The sequence below is a fragment of the Cololabis saira genome, chromosome 22 (assembly GCF_033807715.1).
Source record: "Cololabis saira isolate AMF1-May2022 chromosome 22, fColSai1.1, whole genome shotgun sequence".
Classification (NCBI taxonomy): domain Eukaryota; kingdom Metazoa; phylum Chordata; class Actinopteri; order Beloniformes; family Belonidae; genus Cololabis; species Cololabis saira.
The window spans coordinates 583483-605779 of record NC_084608.1 but is presented as its reverse complement, the minus strand read 5'-3'; the positions used below and the strand labels follow the sequence as shown (position 1 = coordinate 605779).

General features: G+C 42.7%; 1 protein-coding gene across 7 annotated transcripts in view; it reads right to left on the bottom strand.

Moving 5' to 3' along the window:
• Positions 1 to 22297, bottom strand: part of ptbp2a (polypyrimidine tract binding protein 2a) — a 92449-nt gene that overhangs the window by 37625 nt on the left and 32527 nt on the right. For 3 of the 7 annotated variants that reach the window (XM_061712930.1, XM_061712936.1, XM_061712933.1), the window contains 6 exons: positions 20330 to 20390; positions 19055 to 19227; positions 9404 to 9544; positions 1749 to 1889; positions 1553 to 1663; positions 708 to 918 (listed from right to left, as the gene is read on the bottom strand). In XM_061712930.1, coding sequence (XP_061568914.1) covers positions 708 to 918; positions 1553 to 1663; positions 1749 to 1889; positions 9404 to 9544; positions 19055 to 19227; positions 20330 to 20390 — 838 coding nt within the window. The remainder of the gene's footprint in view (positions 1 to 707; positions 919 to 1552; positions 1664 to 1748; positions 1890 to 9403; positions 9545 to 19054; positions 19228 to 20329; positions 20391 to 22297) is intronic. The other 4 variants (XM_061712932.1, XM_061712935.1, XM_061712931.1 and 1 more) reach the window with 3 other exon arrangements.

Below are 22297 nucleotides of genomic sequence, written 5' to 3'. Positions count from 1 at the left end.
TTCTCCAATTCCTCTCCAGGTCTGGGGGTTGGGAAGGTTCTGATTGGATAGGGGGGGGACCGGAAGTTAAACTACCGGACAAAAAAACTAACTTTGCATGACAACATTACAACTTTGAAAAGCTCACATTTTGATGTTTCCTGTTTCCATCTGTTCTTTTAATGATTTATATTTATTAAATAAATGGTCTCTGCTCTTGACCAGCGTTTACTGCTGCTGCATCTTGAAACTTTGTTTGGAAAACCAGCCCAGTGGAATATAAGCGTCATGGAGACAGACGGGCGAGGGAACGAGCAGAAAGAAAGACCGGAGTTAATTTAAAGAGGAATGAGTGTAAACATGATCGTGGAATTATTCTATTCAAATTTAAAATCGGAATAAACCAGACACTGACTTCAGAATTAAGTTTAATTCGGAATGGCCATTTTAATTCTGAATTAGGTGTTTACATGGTCATTTTTACTCATTTTAAATGGAATTTTTATTCTGAATTAAACTTCCCATGTAAACGCACTGATTTACAAGCAGCACATCTACCAAAGCACCGCTTTACAACATCGAGAGAAGATGCTTAGGACCAAAACAATGTGAATGACACCATTCGTCTTCAAGCACCATTTTTTAATCAATCTAACTGATCTAACGACACAACTATGATCACAAGTTTATAGGAAAATGAGAGAAGGAAGGATGAATGCATGATGTACCTGGTATCTTACCGAGGAGGGAGCCGGAGTCCTTGCTGAGGGCGGCGGCTACAGCCGGGTCCAGGCTGGGCTGCCTGTCCCCGGCCGGCAGCTCAGGCCTCGTGTAGTCACGACTCTTGTCGTTGTTGTACTTAACATTCAGGTTTACCAGCTTGGAGAAGTCAATACGCAGCGTGCAACAGGAATTGTAGATGTTCTGACCATCCAGTGCCTGGCGAGGGAAGAAGAACAAACTTTTCAAAAGGAAATGAAGGATACGACGAAGTATTAGGGCCAAACTAAGAAAAAAAAATTGGAAATTACGAGAATAAAGTCGTAATATTACGAGAATAAAGTGATAATTTATGAGAACTCTAACAGGAAGAGCAGTCTTCTCCCTGTGTTAAAATTGGGAATATTGAGCATCTTGGGAAGTTATATTTTGGTATCGGTTTCACAAATAAGGAAATACACTTTTGGCACATCAGCATCGAATTATTATAGTATAAGGACGTTAAAACGATTGTGCAAACGGCAGCATCTATTTCAAAGAAGGAACCACACAGACTTGGAAGAAATTGTGTCTTTTGTGGAAGAAGACAATCTTTATGATCATCCTCATTGTTTCCTGAGAAACAACAAAACTTTATTCTCATAATATTATGACTTTATTTTCGTAATTTCCATTTTTCTTTTGTCTTAGTTTGGCCCTAATACTCTGCCGTAGAAGGATAATTATTTATCTCAGAAGATAAAACAATGCCCATATACTGCATCTCAGAAGACACAAACTGAACACCACACCAGGTCTTGGATGGCACAGAAACGGGGAGGAGCAGCGTGTAAACATGTAAACGGCCTCTCACCAGTTTGGCGTGTTGTGCATTCACAGGGTCACTGAACTGCAGCAGAGCCTGAAACTGGTTGTTCTTGGTGAATGTGATTATCTTCATAACTGTGCCAAACTTGGAAAAAATCTGCCAACGGAACGACAATACAAAATGAACAATAAGCTGAGAGAGTCAACTATTGTAGAAGCGGTGAGAGCAGCATGTTTTGTACCTGCTGCAGCACGTCCAGGGTGACGGGGTAGAACATGTTGTCGATGATGATCCGCAGCACGGGGCTGGACGCTGCGGTGGGAACCTCGTCTGAGCCGGGAGACGGGACGGTGGACACCGCCTGCAGCACGGCCTGAGTCCGCTACAGCCACACACACAACATAGCAGTTGACATTTCTTTTTTTTTTTATAACTTAAAATTTGTATTATGTTTTCACATGTAAATAAACAATACAATACTGCAAACAAGTTACAGATTAGAATAACAATAATAGTAACATTAAAGCTGCAAGCAGCGATGAACGGGACCTCACGCGTGCAATTTTCACCAATTATGGTCAAGGACTCAATACAGAGTCCGATGACACCACCCACGACTCTCTATGTCAAACCATTCAAAAGTTATGGCAGAATCATATATCGGCCAATCAGCTACTAGTATCACTTCCTGTTTAACGTTGAAGTTTGACACGGCGCCACGGCCACGCCATTTCACGAAAACTCACGATTTTGATAACTTTTCATCGTTAACGTCTTTTGTGTCTCCTGAGCGAGTTTTATGTCGACCAGGACGATCCTGCTAGGATGAGTTTGTTAAAGTACGACACGTGAAAATGGCATAAAATTGCGCCTAAATGACACGATTAATTCAAAATGGCCGACTTCCTGTTCAGTTTTGGCCATGGTGCCAGGAGACTTTTCTTTAAGTTGCGACATGATACAGGTGTGTACCGATTTTCGTGCATCTACGTCAAACCGTATTGTGGGGCTTGAGGCACAAAGTTTTCTAGGGGGCGCTGTTGAGCCATTAGGCCACGCCCCTTTTTGACACTATTAGAATAGGTAATATTTCGCCACATGGGACGTGCGTGCAAGTTTCACAACTTTTCGAGTAAGTTATGCGCCTCAAAAACGCAATTGTCTTCGGATAAAATAAGAATAATCGTACCGATTTCAATAGGGCTTCACACAAGCCTGGTGCTCGGTCCCTAATTAACAAACTGTCTGGAGATGATCCTCTATTCAGTCCACTGTTCCAGTCGGCATTTGTTCAGTTGGTGTCACGTCTCATGTAAGTATTCCATTTTTCCCAGTTCTTTTCAAATACATTCTCTTTGATCCTTAAAAGATATGTCAATTTTTCCATAACACAGATTTCCTGGACAATTTCCAAACACTGTTCCTGTTTCGGGGCATTTACATTGAGCCATTTTCTTGTGACTGCTTTTTTACTTGCTGCGAGTTGCACTTCACACAGTCAAGTACAGATCTTCTCTCGTTACAACCTTTCCAATATTCCCAAGATACATCACTGGGCAAGTATTTGGGATTTCATATGCCAGAACATTTTTTTACTACTAAATTTACATTTTGCCAGTATGTTTTAATTTTTGTACAGTTCCAGAAGATGTGTGCATGGTCTGCCTCCACATTCCCCTCTCCAGCAGTTTTGTTGTGTGGCGAGTTGCCTAGATTTTATTTTTGGTGTTATAAAATATCGAGTTAGATTTTTCCAGCAGAACTCCCTCCATATTAATGAGTTTGTAGATGTACATTGTGTCTCGCACATGTGGTACCATTCATCTTCTTGTATTTGGATCTTTAGTGGCCGAGACCCCTTCTGTTTGTATGAATCCATAATGACTCCAATCGCCTTGTTTATAGTTGCAACTGGCCTTATCTCTTTTGTGAAATAATCTCTTAACTGCATGTAAGTCTTTGTTTTCAAGGCCGTACTTTGTCTTAAAGGAGCCGTCTGTAAGAAATGGCCAAAACTGGTACTGCAGTCACTTTCAAAATATTGTTGAGTGGCATGTACCCTCCCCCTCCTCCCCCCGACCACAGGTTGCCAGGTAGGCTGCAGAATGCAGCAGGAACGTAGGCTGCCATGGCTGCGATAATTAGAGCCGAGCTGGCAACCCGGATGCCGAAACAATACTGACTTGGTGATTGGGAGATAGGTGGAGGGTGGAGCTTCAGAAACAATACTGACTTGGTGATTGGGAGATAGGTGGAGGGTGGAGCTTCAGAAACAATACTGACTTGGTGATTGGGAGATAGGTGGAGGGTGGAGCTTCAGAAACAATACTGACTTGGTGATTGGGAGATAGGTGGAGGGTGGAGCTTCAGACCAAAACAAAAAATGACAACATAAACATCAGTTGAGGGCTGCAACTCCTCTTTTTACACTGGAATATCCTGGCTTGAGTGCTGTTGTCAGTGACATAAGTATTTGAAATGAACATGATTTTTAAATGTCTGTTGACATATCGGGGTCATTTTATGATTCGTTTTATTATTGCTCTTACATACAGCTCCTTTAAGCTCTTGGAAGCTTAGAAATTCCCCACCTTCCGAAACCGCACACATTGCTGTCATTCCTTTTTGTGTCCATTCTTTGAATAATAGATTGCGCGTCCCTGGTATGAATTTTGGATCGTATGTGAACCACCTCAGAGTGCATATGTTCCTCTTGAGTTTGTATTTTCTTATTACAACCCTCCATATTTCTAGTGTGAATTGGGTTCATAGTATGTCTCAATGCACCCATCAGGTAATATCTGGCTCTGATGTTTCTCTTTCAATTTCCTGCCATTTAGACTCATAGTCAGGCCTACACCAACAGGCCAGAGGCCTGAGTTGAGCAGCATCAAAATATTCTCTAAGGTAAGGCAAGTCCATTCCACCCTCACTTTTAGGTAGTTGGAGGGTCGTGAATTTTATTCTCGTTTTTTTTCTATTCCAAATGAATCTAGAGATCATTTTGTCCCAGGCTATAAATTTGTTTTGGGGGATATTAATTGGCAGTGCTTGAAATAAATATAAAAATTTAGGTAGTATATTCATTTTGACTGTTTGTATTCTAGCACTGAAGTCCAACGGAAGGGTAGACCACCTTTCAATGTCCCTTTGTATGTTTTTTTCAGTTTCACTATAGTTGTTTTCCAACATGTCGGTAAGTGTTTTAGTTACACCAAGATACTTCATTGCTTTAGAATTCCATTTCAAATTATATGCATCTCTTATTTGTCAGGATGGAGCATGGAGTTTTTGATATATTCCGTTTATATCCTGAGTAGTATTCATACGTTTCCAGTAGAGACATTAGGTGTGGGAAACATTTGTCCAGCTGTTCAAGGAAAATAATGACATCATCGGCAAAAAGGCCAATGATGTGTTCTGTCCCCCGTATACTGACACCCTGCAGTCCCTCACTCTGCCTTATTGCCTGCGCTAAAGGCTCAACATATAAAGCGAAGAGGGTAGGTGACAGACAGCAACCTTGTCTTGTCTCCAACTGAATTGTATTTGACAGGCTTCCGTTTACTCTGATCCTAGCTGTGGGCTCTTGATAAATAGTTTTAATATATCGGATTACATTTTCATTGAAGCCAAATCTCGTTAGAACCTAACAAGAATGACCAACTACACTATCGAATGCCTTTTCGGCATCCCAACTAACCAGAACTGTACTTGCACCACTTTTTTGAGCGTTGTCTAAGATATGGAGGGTTCTTCTAATATTATCATGCGTTTAGCGTCCTTTAATAAACCCGGTTTGGTCTTCATCAATCAAGTCCGGTATGAGGGTCTCAAATCTTTTGCAAATAATTGATGTAAATAGTTTGTAGTCTACATTTAAAAGTGAAATCGGCCTATAGTTTTTGCATTCTTCTTTATCTTTGCCTTCTTCAGGTAGAACGGTGATAATTGCTTCTTTGCACAATGGGGGGGCCTTGCCCTCTTTAAGAGTGAAGTTAAAGCAGGACAGAAGCAAGGGTGTTAGCTCCTTCCCAAAGGCCTTATACCATTATCCCTCTTTTCTATATCTGTCCTGAGTATCTCATTTATCTCTTCCCTTGCCTTCTTTATTTGTTGTAGTACAGTCTGACTTTCTGTATTTTTATGTTTCTTCTCCAATTCTTGTAGTTTTTCTACTTTATGTTTATATATAGCTAACGAGCCTTCTTTTGTGATGTTGTCAAAGCGATTAGTTTTCCACGAATAACTGCCTTCATACCGTCCCACAGTATTGCAGGGTCTACCTCTCCATTATCGTTCTCTTCTATATACCTTTTTATTTTTTCTCTTATCTGCTCCACATTTGCCTTGTTATTCAGGATGCCCACATTTAGCCTCCATACAGTTTTTACTTTTCTTTTACTCAAGTGTATTGTCAATCCCTGATCCCACTGTGATCTGATATATCCTCCACCCCGATTTTACACTCTGTGACCCTGTGGCTTTCACTTTTATTAATCAAAAAGTAGTCTGGGTTGTTCCTGCATATGAAATTAGGAGGCGGCCGCCTCCGCCTAATTTCGTGCCGCCCCCAGCTCTCAAAACTCCGACGTCATGAAAATTGTTATTTTCTGGCAGGCGTTGGACTGGATGGATGTTATTTTAACTGCAGTTGCAGCACTGCGCAGCTGTGGAGGCGCTGTATCAACGACATTGCACCATTCATCAACCTCCAGACGACTTAGAACTGCACTGAACACCTGGACAACGTGTGCTAACTGAAAGAAACAAATACAGTTAACTCCCAAGTTAGGGTGATTCTTGGCCACCCTGGGTCCCCGTTGGTGGGCAGAGGGGAGATCCTCCTCACTAGAGGTGAAACCTGTCATTTCACACATCCTAGTAGTCCAACGTCATCCGACCGCATTTATTTTGTATTCCAAATAAAGTCTCCAACATCAGACATGACAAAAAAAGAGAGAAGTAAGATTAGTTGGAGGTTGTCCGCTCAAACTCTTGTAATTTATCCTTGGCAGGGCCAACTCCAACTCCATTCATGTGTATTTGCTACCGCGGCACAAGGAGAAGAGTCGGCGCAGAGTCTCCACCACCTTCTCTCCTATTGGACGTAGATGTCGTCAGCGCGGCACAGTGAAATTAAAAAATGTTCAATTTGCCGCGGCAGGCGGCCGAATTAGGCAGGCGCCCGAGCTCGGCGGCAGAGCGGTCCGCTCTTGCGCCGCGGTAGCACATACACAATGAATGGGAAAGCCACTTTGCGCCCTCTATGTGAAAGGGGCTATAACCAGTTGTTTTTCCCAGGGTACAGAAGAGGAAACTCCTTCCGCGTTCATTTCTGACCATGGCATTTGTTAACAGCTTTGAAACGCTACAGACAGTCGCCTTGTGAACACAAACGCCACAAACGAAAAACGAAACAACTGTATCGATTTAGCCCCTGAATCGGAACAAAACAAACGGGCCACAGGTATGAAAGCACGCTAAGACACCTAACCATTCCAAAAAAGGGGCTGTAGAAAAAGATGGTGCCCTTTACAACTGAAGAATGTCAGTCAATGACATCATCACCAACAACAGTCATGATGCTTTGTTAGGGTTAACCCTTATCTACCAGGTTGACGGGTAACAACCCCCCCTGTGTCAGCGGCAGCTGAGCTTCATCCCACCATGATGACCTGCAATGACTTTGATAAGTTCTTCACAGACAAAATCCAAAATATCCGACCAGCAGTTGGTACATCAGCAGCAGGTTCAGCATGTGTACCGTCTCCACCCAAAACTGCTGTTAATGTGTCATTGCGTTTAAATCATAGATCTGAACGATATCTGACGTCAGCTGAACCCTCTTCCTGTTAAGACATCCTGCCAACAGGTTTTTAAAAAAGGTGTCAAAGATTTTGGAGTCAGACCTGCTACTGCTGATGAACGTGTCCTTAATGCCAGGCGTGTTTCCAGAGCCACTAAAAACAGCTGCAATTAATCCCCCACTAAAAAAGGACAATCTTGACAAGACACGCATGAACAACTAGAGGCCCATGTCAAATCTCCATTTTCAAGTAAGATCATTGAAAAAGCTGTTTTTCAACACAAAACAACAACTTTGGTGCCTTCCAGTCAGTTGATTGTCTGAAATCTCCCATCTCTCCAGGACCTGCAGCCTCCAGGACCCTGAAGGTGCAGGAAAGATTGCAGAAGATCCTCCCACCCCGGACACAATCTGTTCCAGACTCTTCCCTCTGGCAGGAGCTGCGCTCCATCAGGACCAAAACCTCACGCCACTAAAACAGTTTCTTTCCGACTGCAACTCCTCATCAACAAGGCCCCGGTCCCCCCTCTCCCCCGTCCACCACAGACTGTCCCCCCACCCCTACTTTAGTCATTTTATTTGTTGAGCAGGGACCGTACATATTAAATGGACACATGTGTAAATATGCATGGTTGTAGCCAAAGGCTAATTTCCACCATTCGTCCCCGCGGCAAATTAATGCCAAACACAGAACTGGACACCAGTAGACATACGAGACATCAAGGCAATATATTAACAAAACACAACATTAAAAAACCACAACTGGGCTAGATAAAAAAACATTAAGCAATAAAAAAAACAACCAACAAAACAAACAAAAAAAAAAGGAAAAAAAAAACAAGAAAACCCTTACATTAGAAATACAGTTATCAAATTACAGTTTCAATTTGAAATGTATTCTAATAATCCAAATTAATGTTCACACCTCTTGTTTTCCTTCAGCCAGATTTTAAGTTTTGCTTTGAAAGAGGGTAAAGTAGAGCTGTCTCTGATAGTGGCAGGGAGACTATTCCAATACCCCTCAAAATTCGGGTTATTGCTAATATTCCGCTTACTCAAACATTGGGAATATTCCGTTTACATGGTAATTAATCATTTGGGATATCTGGATCAAACCAGCGACGCACGGAGAACATCATGACACAATTCCCGTCATTTCCGCTTCTTCTTCCTGTATCTAAATTCAAAACAAATGCTGCTTCGCGCAACTTTTCTCTCTCCTTCTTGTAAATCTTCTATCCCGGTACTTTCTAGCGTCTACAAATGCAGAAATGTTCATATCCTTCATTACATTTATGAAGTGATTAGTCTCCTCCTGGTCTTGTTTCTCCGTGTTTAGAAGAACTTCCTGGACTCAAAAGACCAGGATTCCTTGTGAACAGAGCATGTGTAGAAAACAACTTCCTGTTCCGTTTGATGGGGATATTCCATTTGGCGTTTACATGACCCAATATTCAGGTTTTAAAGGAGTAACCCAGGGCTCATATTCGGGTTATTCAAAGGGGTTATTAGTGTTTACATGGCTGTGCAAATTAGGGTTATTGCCAATATTGGGGTTTTAAAAGGGTTATTGATGCATGGAAACGCAGTAACAGTGCGCCTGTAGGGAATCTCAACAGGCCCTGGTGTTCATGCCTTTGACAGTCCTTTTTTTGATTAATTCCCCTACGTCACATCAACGCACATCCTGGGTCACCTCTGTACAGACTCATTACTCCGGCACTTTAAAACCAACATATTGTACATTTTTTCTTTTAATATCATTTGTTTTTTTTGTATTGCACTAAATCACGACAACAAATTCCTTGTGTGTGTAAAAAAAAAACTACTTGGCAATAAACTTCTTTCTGATTCTGATTCATAGGCGTCTTTTAGGGTTGGCCACCACTGTCCATTACATTACGGGACAGCATATTCTACTCTGGGCAGTTGTCTGACCACTCTGCAGCTTTTATCAGCGTCATCTTAAAAGGGAGCATCCAATTGTCATAAACGTCTTAGAATGTTTTCAGTAAATGAACGTGCATGCACATTTGAAAGGTCAGGTTAAAATGACATCTTGTTTCAATGAGTTCAACATTACTAACCTGGTTGCCAGCATCAGTTTTGAGCTCTCTGTGGTTGGAGAACTGAACAAAGATGGTGACATTACGGATATGTGGGGGAACTGTGTTGTAGTAATTAACCATCGTGACAGCTGCTTCCTCTGTTCCCATCTCAAGGAAAGCCTGCAAGTCGAGAAAAATTGATGAGTTCACCAATGTTATTGCTCGCTAGTACGGTACAACGCGCTAACTAACATCCCATCCATTCAAAATTGTGCAGGATGCCAACTTATCCTTCTATGGTACATATAAAAGAAAGAGGTCTAATAACAACGTGGGTGACAGATGTACTCTAAAGTCCTCACTATTCACTCAGAATGAACTGAAACTCATCAACAACATCGAAACAGACATTTCCAGAGAAATACATACAGTGCTGTGAATAAAGTGTTTGTCCCCTTACATAAACTTGCACGTTTTGGGACATCAAACTCATTTTAAAAAGGTATTTTTTAAATGAGTCATCTTTCCATCTTTCCTTCTACTGCTTCTCCAAAGTGCTGTCACGTGGTCAGTAACCTAAAGTAGGTACGCCCAGACTTCCCTCCCCCGGCTACTCTGTCCATCCCATCAGCAGGATCCCCAGGCGTTACCAGGCCAGCGACAGAGACATATGGTGCTTTTCCACTAGCACCTCGGCCCGACTCCACTCGCCTTTGCACTTTTCCACTAGGGGTGGAGGCGGGTGGAGGCGTGCTGAGTAGATACTTTTCTGTATCTATTCTGCCGAGGTTCTAAGCTGCTGAGTCGGCTGTATCTGACATCATCACACTACAGGCCACCGATTGGTCGGGGGGTTGGAGTCAGACGTCTGAGTCAGGAGGAGGAAATCAGAGAAAGAGCAACTCTGAGGTGCAGATGTTCATAAACCTGGTGCTGAGGAGAGAATTAAAAAGGGATCTAGACGGTGATAAGGAACGACCAGATCTACCAGGAGTTCTGTCTCTTCATAGCTGCTCACGGCTCCAGCTGACTTTTCAGCAGCGCAGAGACAAACTACATTTGAAAAAAGCATCACCGCTTGAAGCTTCTCTCACTCTCATTTTTTAACTTGATATGGAACACAAGCCACGGATCCAGCAGCACATCTATCATCTCCTCCAGGTTCTACATCTTTAGTGTTGTTGTCTTCTTCATTTAGATTGTTGTCTTCTTCATTTAGGGCAAGGCGAGTGGAGTCGCCTGAGTAGGTACTAGTACTAGTAGGTACTGAGTAGGTGCTAGTACTAGTAGGTACTGAGTAGGTGCTAGTACTAGTAGGTACTGAGTAGGTACTAGTACTAGTAGGTACTAGTACTAGTAGGTACTGAGTAGGTACTAGTACTAGTAGGTACTGAGTAGGTACTAGTACTAGTAGGTACTAGTACTAGTAGGTACTGAGTAGGTACTAGTACTAGTAGGTACTGAGTAGGTACTAGTACTAGTAGGTACTGAGTAGGTACTAGTACTAGTAGGTACTGAGTAGGTACTAGTACTAGTAGGTACTGAGTAGGTACTAGTACTAGTAGGTACTGAGTAGGTACTAGTACTAGTAGGTACTGAGTAGGTACTAGTACTTGTAGGTACTGAGTAGGTACTAGTACTAGTAGGTACTGAGTAGGTACTAGTACTAGTAGGTACTGAGTAGGTGCTAGTAGGTACTGAGTAGGTACTAGTACTAGTAGGTACTGAGTAGGTACTAGTACTAGTAGGTACTGAGTAGGTACTAGTACTAGTAGGTACTGAGTAGGTGCTAGTAGGTACTGAGTAGGTACTAGTACTAGTAGGTACTGAGTAGGTACTAGTACTAGTAGGTACTGAGTAGGTGCTAGTACTAGTAGGTACTGAGTAGGTGCTAGTAGGTACTGAGTAGGTACTAGTACTAGTAGGTACTGAGTAGGTACTAGTACTAGTAGGTACTGAGTAGGTACTAGTACTAGTAGGTACTGAGTAGGTGCTAGTAGGTACTGAGTAGGTACTAGTACTAGTAGGTACTGAGTAGGTGCTAGTAGGTACTGAGTAGGTGCTAGTAGGTACTGAGTAGGTACTAGTACTTGTAGGTACTGAGTAGGTGCTAGTAGGTACTGAGTAGGTACTAGTACTAGTAGGTACTGAGTAGGTGCTAGTAGGTACTGAGTAGGTGCTAGTAGGTACTGAGTAGGTACTAGTACTAGTAGGTACTGAGTAGGTACTAGTACTAGTAGGTACTGAGTAGGTACTAGTACTAGTAGGTACTGAGTAGGTGCTAGTAGGTACTGAGTAGGTACTAGTAGGTACTGAGTAGGTGCTAGTAGGTACTGAGTAGGTGCTAGTAGGTACTGAGTAGGTACTAGTACTAGTAGGTACTGAGTAGGTACTAGTACTAGTAGGTACTGAGTAGGTGCTAGTAGGTACTGAGTAGGTACTAGTACTAGTAGGTACTGAGTAGGTGCTAGTACTAGTAGGTACTGAGTAGGTGCTAGTACTAGTAGGTACTGAGTAGGTGCTAGTACTAGTAGGTACTGAGTAGGTACTAGTACTAGTAGGTACTGAGTAGGTACTAGTACTAGTAGGTACTGAGTAGGTGCTAGTAGGTACTGAGTAGGTACTAGTACTAGTAGGTACTGAGTAGGTACTAGTACTAGTAGGTACTGAGTAGGTACTAGTACTAGTAGGTACTGAGTAGGTGCTAGTAGGTACTGAGTAGGTGCTAGTAGGTACTGAGTAGGTACTAGTAGGTACTGAGTAGGTACTAGTAGGTACTGAGTAGGTACTAGTAGGTACTGAGTAGGTACTAGTACTAGTAGGTACTGAGTAGGTACTAGTACTAGTAGGTACTGAGTAGGTACTAGTACTAGTAGGTACTGAGTAGGTGCTAGTAGGTACTGAGTAGGTACTAGTAGGTACTGAGTAGGTACTAGTAGGTACTGAGTAGGTACTAGTAGGTACTGAGTAGGTACTAGTAGGTACTGAGTAGGTACTAGTACTAGTAGGTACTGAGTAGGTGCTAGTAGGTACTGAGTAGGTGCTAGTAGGTACTGAGTAGGTACTAGTACTAGTAGGTACTGAGTAGGTACTAGTACTAGTAGGTACTGAGTAGGTACTAGTACTAGTAGGTACTGAGTAGGTACTAGTACTAGTAGGTACTGAGTAGGTACTAGTACTAGTAGGTACTGAGTAGGTGCTAGTAGGTACTGAGTAGGTGCTAGTAGGTACTGAGTAGGTGCTAGTAGGTACTGAGTAGGTACTAGTACTAGTAGGTACTGAGTAGGTACTAGTACTAGTAGGTACTGAGTAGGTGCTAGTAGGTACTGAGTAGGTACTAGTACTAGTAGGTACTGAGTAGGTACTAGTACTAGTAGGTACTGAGTAGGTGCTAGTAGGTACTGAGTAGGTACTAGTAGGTACTGAGTAGGTACTAGTACTAGTAGGTACTGAGTAGGTACTAGTACTAGTAGGTACTGAGTAGGTGCTAGTACTAGTAGGTACTGAGTAGGTACTAGTACTAGTAGGTACTGAGTAGGTACTAGTAGGTACTGAGTAGGTACTAGTACTAGTAGGTACTAGTAGGTACTGAGTAGGTACTAGTACTAGTAGGTACTGAGTAGGTACTAGTAGGTACTGAGTAGGTACTAGTAGGTACTGAGTAGGTACTAGTACTAGTAGGTACTGAGTAGGTGCTAGTACTAGTAGGTACTGAGTAGGTACTAGTACTAGTAGGTACTGAGTAGGTGCTAGTAGGTACTGAGTAGGTACTAGTACTAGTAGGTACTGAGTAGGTACTAGTACTAGTAGGTACTGAGTAGGTACTAGTAGGTACTGAGTAGGTACTAGTAGGTACTAGTAGGTACTGAGTAGGTACTAGTACTAGTAGGTACTGAGTAGGTACTAGTACTAGTAGGTACTGAGTAGGTACTAGTAGGTACTGAGTAGGTACTAGTACTAGTAGGTACTGAGTAGGTACTAGTACTAGTAGGTACTGAGTAGGTACTAGTAGGTACTGAGTAGGTACTAGTACTAGTAGGTACTGAGTAGGTACTAGTACTAGTAGGTACTGAGTAGGTGCTAGTACTAGTAGGTACTGAGTAGGTACTAGTACTAGTAGGTACTGAGTAGGTGCTAGTACTAGTAGGTACTGAGTAGGTACTAGTACTAGTAGGTACTGAGTAGGTACTAGTACTAGTAGGTACTGAGTAGGTACTAGTACTAGTAGGTACTGAGTAGGTACTAGTACTAGTAGGTACTGAGTAGGTGCTAGTACTAGTAGGTACTGAGTAGGTGCTAGTACTAGTAGGTACTGAGTAGGTGCTAGTAGGTACTGAGTAGGTGCTAGTACTTGTAGGTACTGAGTAGGTACTAGTACTAGTACTAGTAGGTACTGAGTAGGTACTAGTACTAGTAGGTACTGAGTAGGTACTAGTACTAGTAGGTACTGAGTAGGTACTAGTACTAGTAGGTACTGAGTAGGTACTAGTAGGTACTGAGTAGGTACTAGTACTAGTAGGTACTGAGTAGGTACTAGTACTAGTAGGTACTGAGTAGGTGCTAGTACTAGTAGGTACTGAGTAGGTACTAGTACTAGTAGGTACTGAGTAGGTACTAGTACTAGTAGGTACTGAGTAGGTGCTAGTAGGTACTGAGTAGGTACTAGTACTAGTAGGTACTGAGTAGGTACTAGTACTTGTAGGTACTGAGTAGGTACTAGTACTAGTAGGTACTAGTAGGTGCTAGTGCTAGTAGGTACTGAGTAGGTACTAGTGCTAGTAGGTACTAGTACTAGTAGGTACTGAGTAGGTACTAGTACTAGTAGGTACTGAGTAGGTACTAGTACTAGTAGGTACTGAGTAGGTGCTAGTAGGTACTGAGTAGGTGCTAGTACTAGTAGGTACTGAGTAGGTGCTAGTAGGTACTGAGTAGGTACTAGTACTAGTAGGTACTGAGTAGGTACTAGTACTAGTAGGTACTGAGTAGGTACTAGTACTAGTAGGTACTGAGTAGGTACTAGTACTAGTAGGTACTGAGTAGGTACTAGTACTAGTAGGTACTGAGTAGGTACTAGTACTAGTAGGTACTGAGTAGGTGCTAGTACTAGTAGGTACTGAGTAGGTGCTAGTACTAGTAGGTACTGAGTAGGTGCTAGTAGGTACTGAGTAGGTACTAGTACTAGTAGGTACTGAGTAGGTACTAGTACTAGTAGGTACTGAGTAGGTACTAGTACTAGTAGGTACTGAGTAGGTGCTAGTACTAGTAGGTACTGAGTAGGTGCTAGTAGGTACTGAGTAGGTACTAGTACTTGTAGGTACTGAGTAGGTACTAGTACTAGTAGGTACTGAGTAGGTACTAGTACTAGTAGGTACTGAGTAGGTGCTAGTACTAGTAGGTACTGAGTAGGTACTAGTACTAGTAGGTACTGAGTAGGTACTAGTACTAGTAGGTACTGAGTAGGTACTAGTAGGTACTGAGTAGGTACTAGTAGGTACTGAGTAGGTACTAGTACTAGTAGGTACTGAGTAGGTGCTAGTACTAGTAGGTACTGAGTAGGTGCTAGTAGGTACTGAGTAGGTACTAGTACTAGTAGGTACTGAGTAGGTACTAGTACTAGTAGGTACTGAGTAGGTACTAGTACTAGTAGGTACTGAGTAGGTGCTAGTAGGTACTGAGTAGGTACTAGTACTAGTAGGTACTGAGTAGGTGCTAGTAGGTACTGAGTAGGTGCTAGTAGGTACTGAGTAGGTACTAGTACTTGTAGGTACTGAGTAGGTGCTAGTAGGTACTGAGTAGGTACTAGTACTAGTAGGTACTGAGTAGGTGCTAGTAGGTACTGAGTAGGTGCTAGTAGGTACTGAGTAGGTACTAGTACTAGTAGGTACTGAGTAGGTACTAGTACTAGTAGGTACTGAGTAGGTACTAGTACTAGTAGGTACTGAGTAGGTGCTAGTAGGTACTGAGTAGGTACTAGTAGGTACTGAGTAGGTGCTAGTAGGTACTGAGTAGGTGCTAGTAGGTACTGAGTAGGTACTAGTACTAGTAGGTACTGAGTAGGTACTAGTACTAGTAGGTACTGAGTAGGTGCTAGTAGGTACTGAGTAGGTACTAGTACTAGTAGGTACTGAGTAGGTGCTAGTACTAGTAGGTACTGAGTAGGTGCTAGTACTAGTAGGTACTGAGTAGGTGCTAGTACTAGTAGGTACTGAGTAGGTACTAGTACTAGTAGGTACTGAGTAGGTACTAGTACTAGTAGGTACTGAGTAGGTGCTAGTAGGTACTGAGTAGGTACTAGTACTAGTAGGTACTGAGTAGGTACTAGTACTAGTAGGTACTGAGTAGGTACTAGTACTAGTAGGTACTGAGTAGGTGCTAGTAGGTACTGAGTAGGTGCTAGTAGGTACTGAGTAGGTACTAGTAGGTACTGAGTAGGTACTAGTAGGTACTGAGTAGGTACTAGTACTAGTAGGTACTGAGTAGGTACTAGTACTAGTAGGTACTGAGTAGGTACTAGTACTAGTAGGTACTGAGTAGGTACTAGTACTAGTAGGTACTGAGTAGGTGCTAGTAGGTACTGAGTAGGTACTAGTAGGTACTGAGTAGGTACTAGTAGGTACTGAGTAGGTACTAGTACTAGTAGGTACTGAGTAGGTACTAGTACTAGTAGGTACTGAGTAGGTGCTAGTAGGTACTGAGTAGGTGCTAGTAGGTACTGAGTAGGTACTAGTACTAGTAGGTACTGAGTAGGTACTAGTACTAGTAGGTACTGAGTAGGTACTAGTACTAGTAGGTACTGAGTAGGTACTAGTACTAGTAGGTACTGAGTAGGTACTAGTACTAGTAGGTACTGAGTAGGTGCTAGTAGGTACTGAGTAGGTGCTAGTAGGTACTGAGTAGGTGCTAGTAGGTACTGAGTAGGTACTAGTACTAGTAGGTACTGAGTAGGTACTAGTACTAGTAGGTACTGAGTAGGTGCTAGTAGGTACTGAGTAGGTACTAGTACTAGTAGGTACTGAGTAGGTACTAGTACTAGTAGGTACTGAGTAGGTGCTAGTAGGTACTGAGTAGGTACTAGTAGGTACTGAGTAGGTACTAGTACTAGTAGGTACTGAGTAGGTACTAGTACTAGTAGGTACTGAGTAGGTGCTAGTACTAGTAGGTACTGAGTAGGTACTAGTACTAGTAGGTACTGAGTAGGTACTAGTAGGTACTGAGTAGGTACTAGTACTAGTAGGTACTAGTAGGTACTGAGTAGGTACTAGTACTAGTAGGTACTGAGTAGGTACTGAGTAGGTACTAGTAGGTACTGAGTAGGTACTAGTACTAGTAGGTACTGAGTAGGTGCTAGTACTAGTAGGTACTGAGTAGGTACTAGTACTAGTAGGTACTGAGTAGGTGCTAGTAGGTACTGAGTAGGTACTAGTACTAGTAGGTACTGAGTAGGTACTAGTACTAGTAGGTACTGAGTAGGTACTAGTAGGTACTGAGTAGGTACTAGTAGGTACTAGTAGGTACTGAGTAGGTACTAGTACTAGTAGGTACTGAGTAGGTACTAGTACTAGTAGGTACTGAGTAGGTACTAGTAGGTACTGAGTAGGTACTAGTACTAGTAGGTACTGAGTAGGTACTAGTACTAGTAGGTACTGAGTAGGTACTAGTAGGTACTGAGTAGGTACTAGTACTAGTAGGTACTGAGTAGGTACTAGTACTAGTAGGTACTGAGTAGGTGCTAGTACTAGTAGGTACTGAGTAGGTACTAGTACTAGTAGGTACTGAGTAGGTACTAGTACTAGTAGGTACTGAGTAGGTACTAGTACTAGTAGGTACTGAGTAGGTACTAGTACTAGTAGGTACTGAGTAGGTGCTAGTACTAGTAGGTACTGAGTAGGTGCTAGTACTAGTAGGTACTGAGTAGGTGCTAGTAGGTACTGAGTAGGTGCTAGTACTTGTAGGTACTGAGTAGGTACTAGTACTAGTACTAGTAGGTACTGAGTAGGTACTAGTACTAGTAGGTACTGAGTAGGTACTAGTACTAGTAGGTACTGAGTAGGTACTAGTACTAGTAGGTACTGAGTAGGTACTAGTAGGTACTGAGTAGGTACTAGTACTAGTAGGTACTGAGTAGGTACTAGTACTAGTAGGTACTGAGTAGGTGCTAGTACTAGTAGGTACTGAGTAGGTACTAGTACTAGTAGGTACTGAGTAGGTACTAGTACTAGTAGGTACTGAGTAGGTGCTAGTAGGTACTGAGTAGGTACTAGTACTAGTAGGTACTGAGTAGGTACTAGTACTTGTAGGTACTGAGTAGGTACTAGTACTAGTAGGTACTAGTAGGTGCTAGTGCTAGTAGGTACTGAGTAGGTACTAGTGCTAGTAGGTACTAGTACTAGTAGGTACTGAGTAGGTACTAGTACTAGTAGGTACTGAGTAGGTACTAGTACTAGTAGGTACTGAGTAGGTGCTAGTAGGTACTGAGTAGGTACTAGTACTAGTAGGTACTGAGTAGGTACTAGTACTAGTAGGTACTGAGTAGGTACTAGTACTAGTAGGTACTGAGTAGGTACTAGTACTAGTAGGTACTGAGTAGGTGCTAGTACTAGTAGGTACTGAGTAGGTGCTAGTACTAGTAGGTACTGAGTAGGTGCTAGTAGGTACTGAGTAGGTACTAGTACTAGTACTAGTAGGTACTGAGTAGGTACTAGTACTAGTAGGTACTGAGTAGGTGCTAGTACTAGTAGGTACTGAGTAGGTGCTAGTAGGTACTGAGTAGGTACTAGTACTAGTAGGTACTGAGTAGGTACTAGTACTAGTAGGTACTGAGTAGGTGCTAGTAGGTACTGAGTAGGTACTAGTAGGTACTGAGTAGGTACTAGTACTAGTAGGTACTGAGTAGGTACTAGTACTAGTAGGTACTGAGTAGGTACTAGTACTAGTAGGTACTGAGTAGGTACTAGTACTAGTAGGTACTGAGTAGGTACTAGTACTAGTAGGTACTGAGTAGGTACTAGTACTAGTAGGTACTGAGTAGGTACTAGTACTAGTAGGTACTGAGTAGGTACTAGTACTAGTAGGTACTGAGTAGGTGCTAGTAGGTACTGAGTAGGTGCTAGTAGGTACTGAGTAGGTGCTAGTACTAGTAGGTACTGAGTAGGTGCTAGTAGGTACTGAGTAGGTACTAGTACTAGTAGGTACTGAGTAGGTGCTAGTAGGTACTGAGTAGGTGCTAGTACTAGTAGGTACTGAGTAGGTACTAGTACTAGTAGGTACTGAGTAGGTGCTAGTAGGTACTGAGTAGGTGCTAGTAGGTACTGAGTAGGTACTAGTACTAGTAGGTACTGAGTAGGTACTAGTACTAGTAGGTACTGAGTAGGTGCTAGTAGGTACTGAGTAGGTACTAGTACTTGTAGGTACTGAGTAGGTGCTAGTAGGTACTGAGTAGGTGCTAGTAGGTACTGAGTAGGTACTAGTACTTGTAGGTACTGAGTAGGTACTAGTAGGTACTGAGTAGGTACTAGTGTGAAAGCGTCAATAGACCCTCCAGCGTGCCGGGTTCTTTCCCAGTGTCTCCACTGTCAGTTGAGACCGACTCCTTACGAGTCCAGAGAAATATGAGCAGCGTTTATGCGGGAAACAGAATTTGGTCTGGAGTTATTTGTGGTGTTGCAGTAGAACCGTGTTTTACCAACTCACCTGGTTCTTCCCCTTTAGCATAAGAATGTTGGTGACTTTGCCAAAAGGCAAGCCAAGAGCGATAACTTCAGCGTCAGTGGCCTCGTTTGGCAGCTTCCGAATGTGGATCACACGCGACGGTGGAGCCTCCTCCACCCTGAGTTTCTTACTACCATTTCCATTGGATGTCCCATCTAAAATAAAAGCAGAACTCCGTTCAATAATACTAATCATCTCCAGACATTATACAGCTGCAGAATTAATTATGATCTCAATAGATGATGAGTCAATCCAAAACTTAATAAGCACAGATTTATGAACTATCCAATGCAATGATGGCTATTCAGCGTTTTTTTGACAGTCAACAAATATAAGAAGAATACACCTAACCTTAGGTTTTAATAGCGTTACAACTCAGACATCGTGCAACATTAATTAGCTGACTAGACAGCCAAACTTCAATCACAGCGGTCAAAAAGAGTTAGGGAAGAGAGAGAGAGAGAGAGAGCAAAAAAACATCAACGACTGTTTTTCAGCAGTTTCACTGAAGAGATTTTAAAAAAATAAATAAATCCAAAGATTTGAAAGTCAAACTGTTTTACCAGGGGGAGGAGCTACAGTTAACATCTCCAAGCCTTGTTGATCTCACACACACACACACACACACACACACACACACACACACACACACACACACACACACACACACACACACACACACACACACACACACACACACACACACACACACACCATCCCAGCATGCTGAGGACACAAACAGGATGGTCTATATCTAAAGAACAAAAAGATTAACAATATTATAAAATAATAAATAAATAAAAATATAATACAGGCAAAATAATAATAATAAAATAATATTTAAAAAAAATCCATAAATCAACGGCGGCATCACGTATAGCTGGGTCCCAGAGGTGACTTTAGTTTGGATGAGGATGTAAATGTGAAGCACAGATCCCATTGTTCTGTCTGCGTGTTTGAACCCTGACTGCTCTGATCTTTGTCTTTAACAACCATGAACATGAAGATGAGGCCCTGAGGTGTTGCAGTATCTGTTCACGCCACCACTGAGGTGTGTGGGACTCCACCCACTGCAGAGCGGGATGCTGTTCAGGCAGGTATTCAGTCTCATCAATTTCACTTGTGAGGCCCATTTCACTTCTCACACGCACACCTATTAAAGCCTACATTATTTTTGGAATCCTACTTGCCACCATCTATCAAACAGCTTCATGCAAGGTGAGTCCTCCTGTGCAGGAGTGGTCGGAACCAACTCACCACTCGCACTGCTCATGCCAGAGATGGGATTGTTGTACATACTCAGCTCATCAGATCCTCTCTGTGGGAGGAAGAACAAAGCCAAACATGGTTATGAGACACTCCTTTTAATGAAATAAAGCTCTCCATTTCCATTTTGAAAGTTCAAATACAACAATAAAACTGAGTTCTCTGAGGACAGTTTAAAGGAACAAAAGAAGGGCAGAGATGTGGGTGTAGAGAGCCATAAAACCACCTGCAGAGTGATACGACTCCTCCTTCGCTGGTATGACTTTAATCTTGCTGAATTTAAGACGTCAAGATGTGTCACTTCAACCTGAGCTATACCGGTCCCAGAAGGCTTGCTGAAGCTGACGGGCGCCCTGCGCTCTTAAAGCTGACTGATGGGATGACGAGGAACGTGGCTCGGGACCCATTACACATACAACTTTCTAATAGCTCCGCGCGCCCTGTCCTAGTTTCTGTTGGCCTGAATTTGAACCAATTGTTCTTCTGTCACTGACATTCTTTATGGTTACGATAAACTAGACGTTGCAGGCCCTGCTACAGCAACATGACACAAATAAATTGAACGGGTAATAAAGTTGTCTGACTTTGCCCCCAATGTGAGTGCAAACAGTCTGAAGGAGATACAAGAATCTAAAGACATCATTTGGCTCCCGCCAGCTGGCAGCGCTCTTTTTTATCTCAGACGCTGAAATATTGATGAAATAAACAGAGGAATAAGTATTTGGTGCCGGTTCCATTTACCTTCAAGACAGGCTTTTAACTTTTGTGCAGACCAAACTGCAGCGGGCACGCAACACATTTAGTTCCAGTTACCATGGCAACCACATGCTTTCACCATGAATCAGATTTGTTTGGTCGTCTCAGACTAAAAGAAGCCTCGGTCATTAAATTAAAGCTAATCTCATTCTCGTGAAAAAAATAATACATATAAAATGAATACAACTTGTTCTAGTATTGAGGGCTCCAACATAATGATGCAATATTGATGGCATGATACTTTAAATGTATTTCACGTAAGTTGCAAAGGTTTAGAAACACAATCTCACATCCGAGGCACCTCCCAGTTTCAGAGGTTTTTCTTATTCTATCCCACAGTTACAGGACAGAATTAGAAGTATCTCATAGCCATCACTGTTGTCCATCGTTCTTGTAGTTTGTTGTGCTGGTCTGCCCCCTCCCCCTTTCTCTTTTGTGTATGTTTGCAGGCCGGAGCTCGGGAGCTGCATGCTGACCTGCAGTCCCCTCTGATCATCCCACTGCTGCTTCCACCTGTCTGTGTGGATGTCTGCTATATGAAGCTTCAGGCCTGCTTTGACTGCACGGACTGGAGTGTTTTTGAAGCTGCAACTACAGACCTGCATGAACTCACGGACACTAGGGCTGAACAATTAATTGCATTTGCGATAATATCGCGATGTGATGAAACAAGATTATCTAACCACAAAGGCTGCAATTTGACCAGTCACGTGATCTGGTCATGTAATGTGCGAGTGAGCAGAGCGGGAAGAGCAGAGCCGGCAGGGAAAAAAAGTCACAGCGCTGCGTAACCTAATTCTACCATGGCCTCAGTGTTAGGGCTCGGCCAGGCAAGGATTTATAAATATATGGGCTTTATAAATGTATTAAATATATGAGCGCGGAGTCGGCGTGGCGAGGAGCACGAGCCGGGCGCGCGCCGGTGGACAGTGAAGCCTGAATTATGGTTCTGCGTTAAATCGACGCAGAACTTACGCCGTAGGGTACGGCGTAGTCTACGGCGTAGTGCGCGCATCGCCGCGTACCCTACGCCGTAGGCTCTGCGTTGGTGTAACGCGGAACCATAAATCACCCTTGAGTCGCTGTGAGCCTGTACCTTTAGCTCGTCAGCTCATCAGGAGGTTAAAGAGCGGGGCTGCCAGTTGTTCATTGCTGGTTCGTTTTGTTAACTCTGAGCTTTGTTGGTTTGTTTGTTAGTTTACT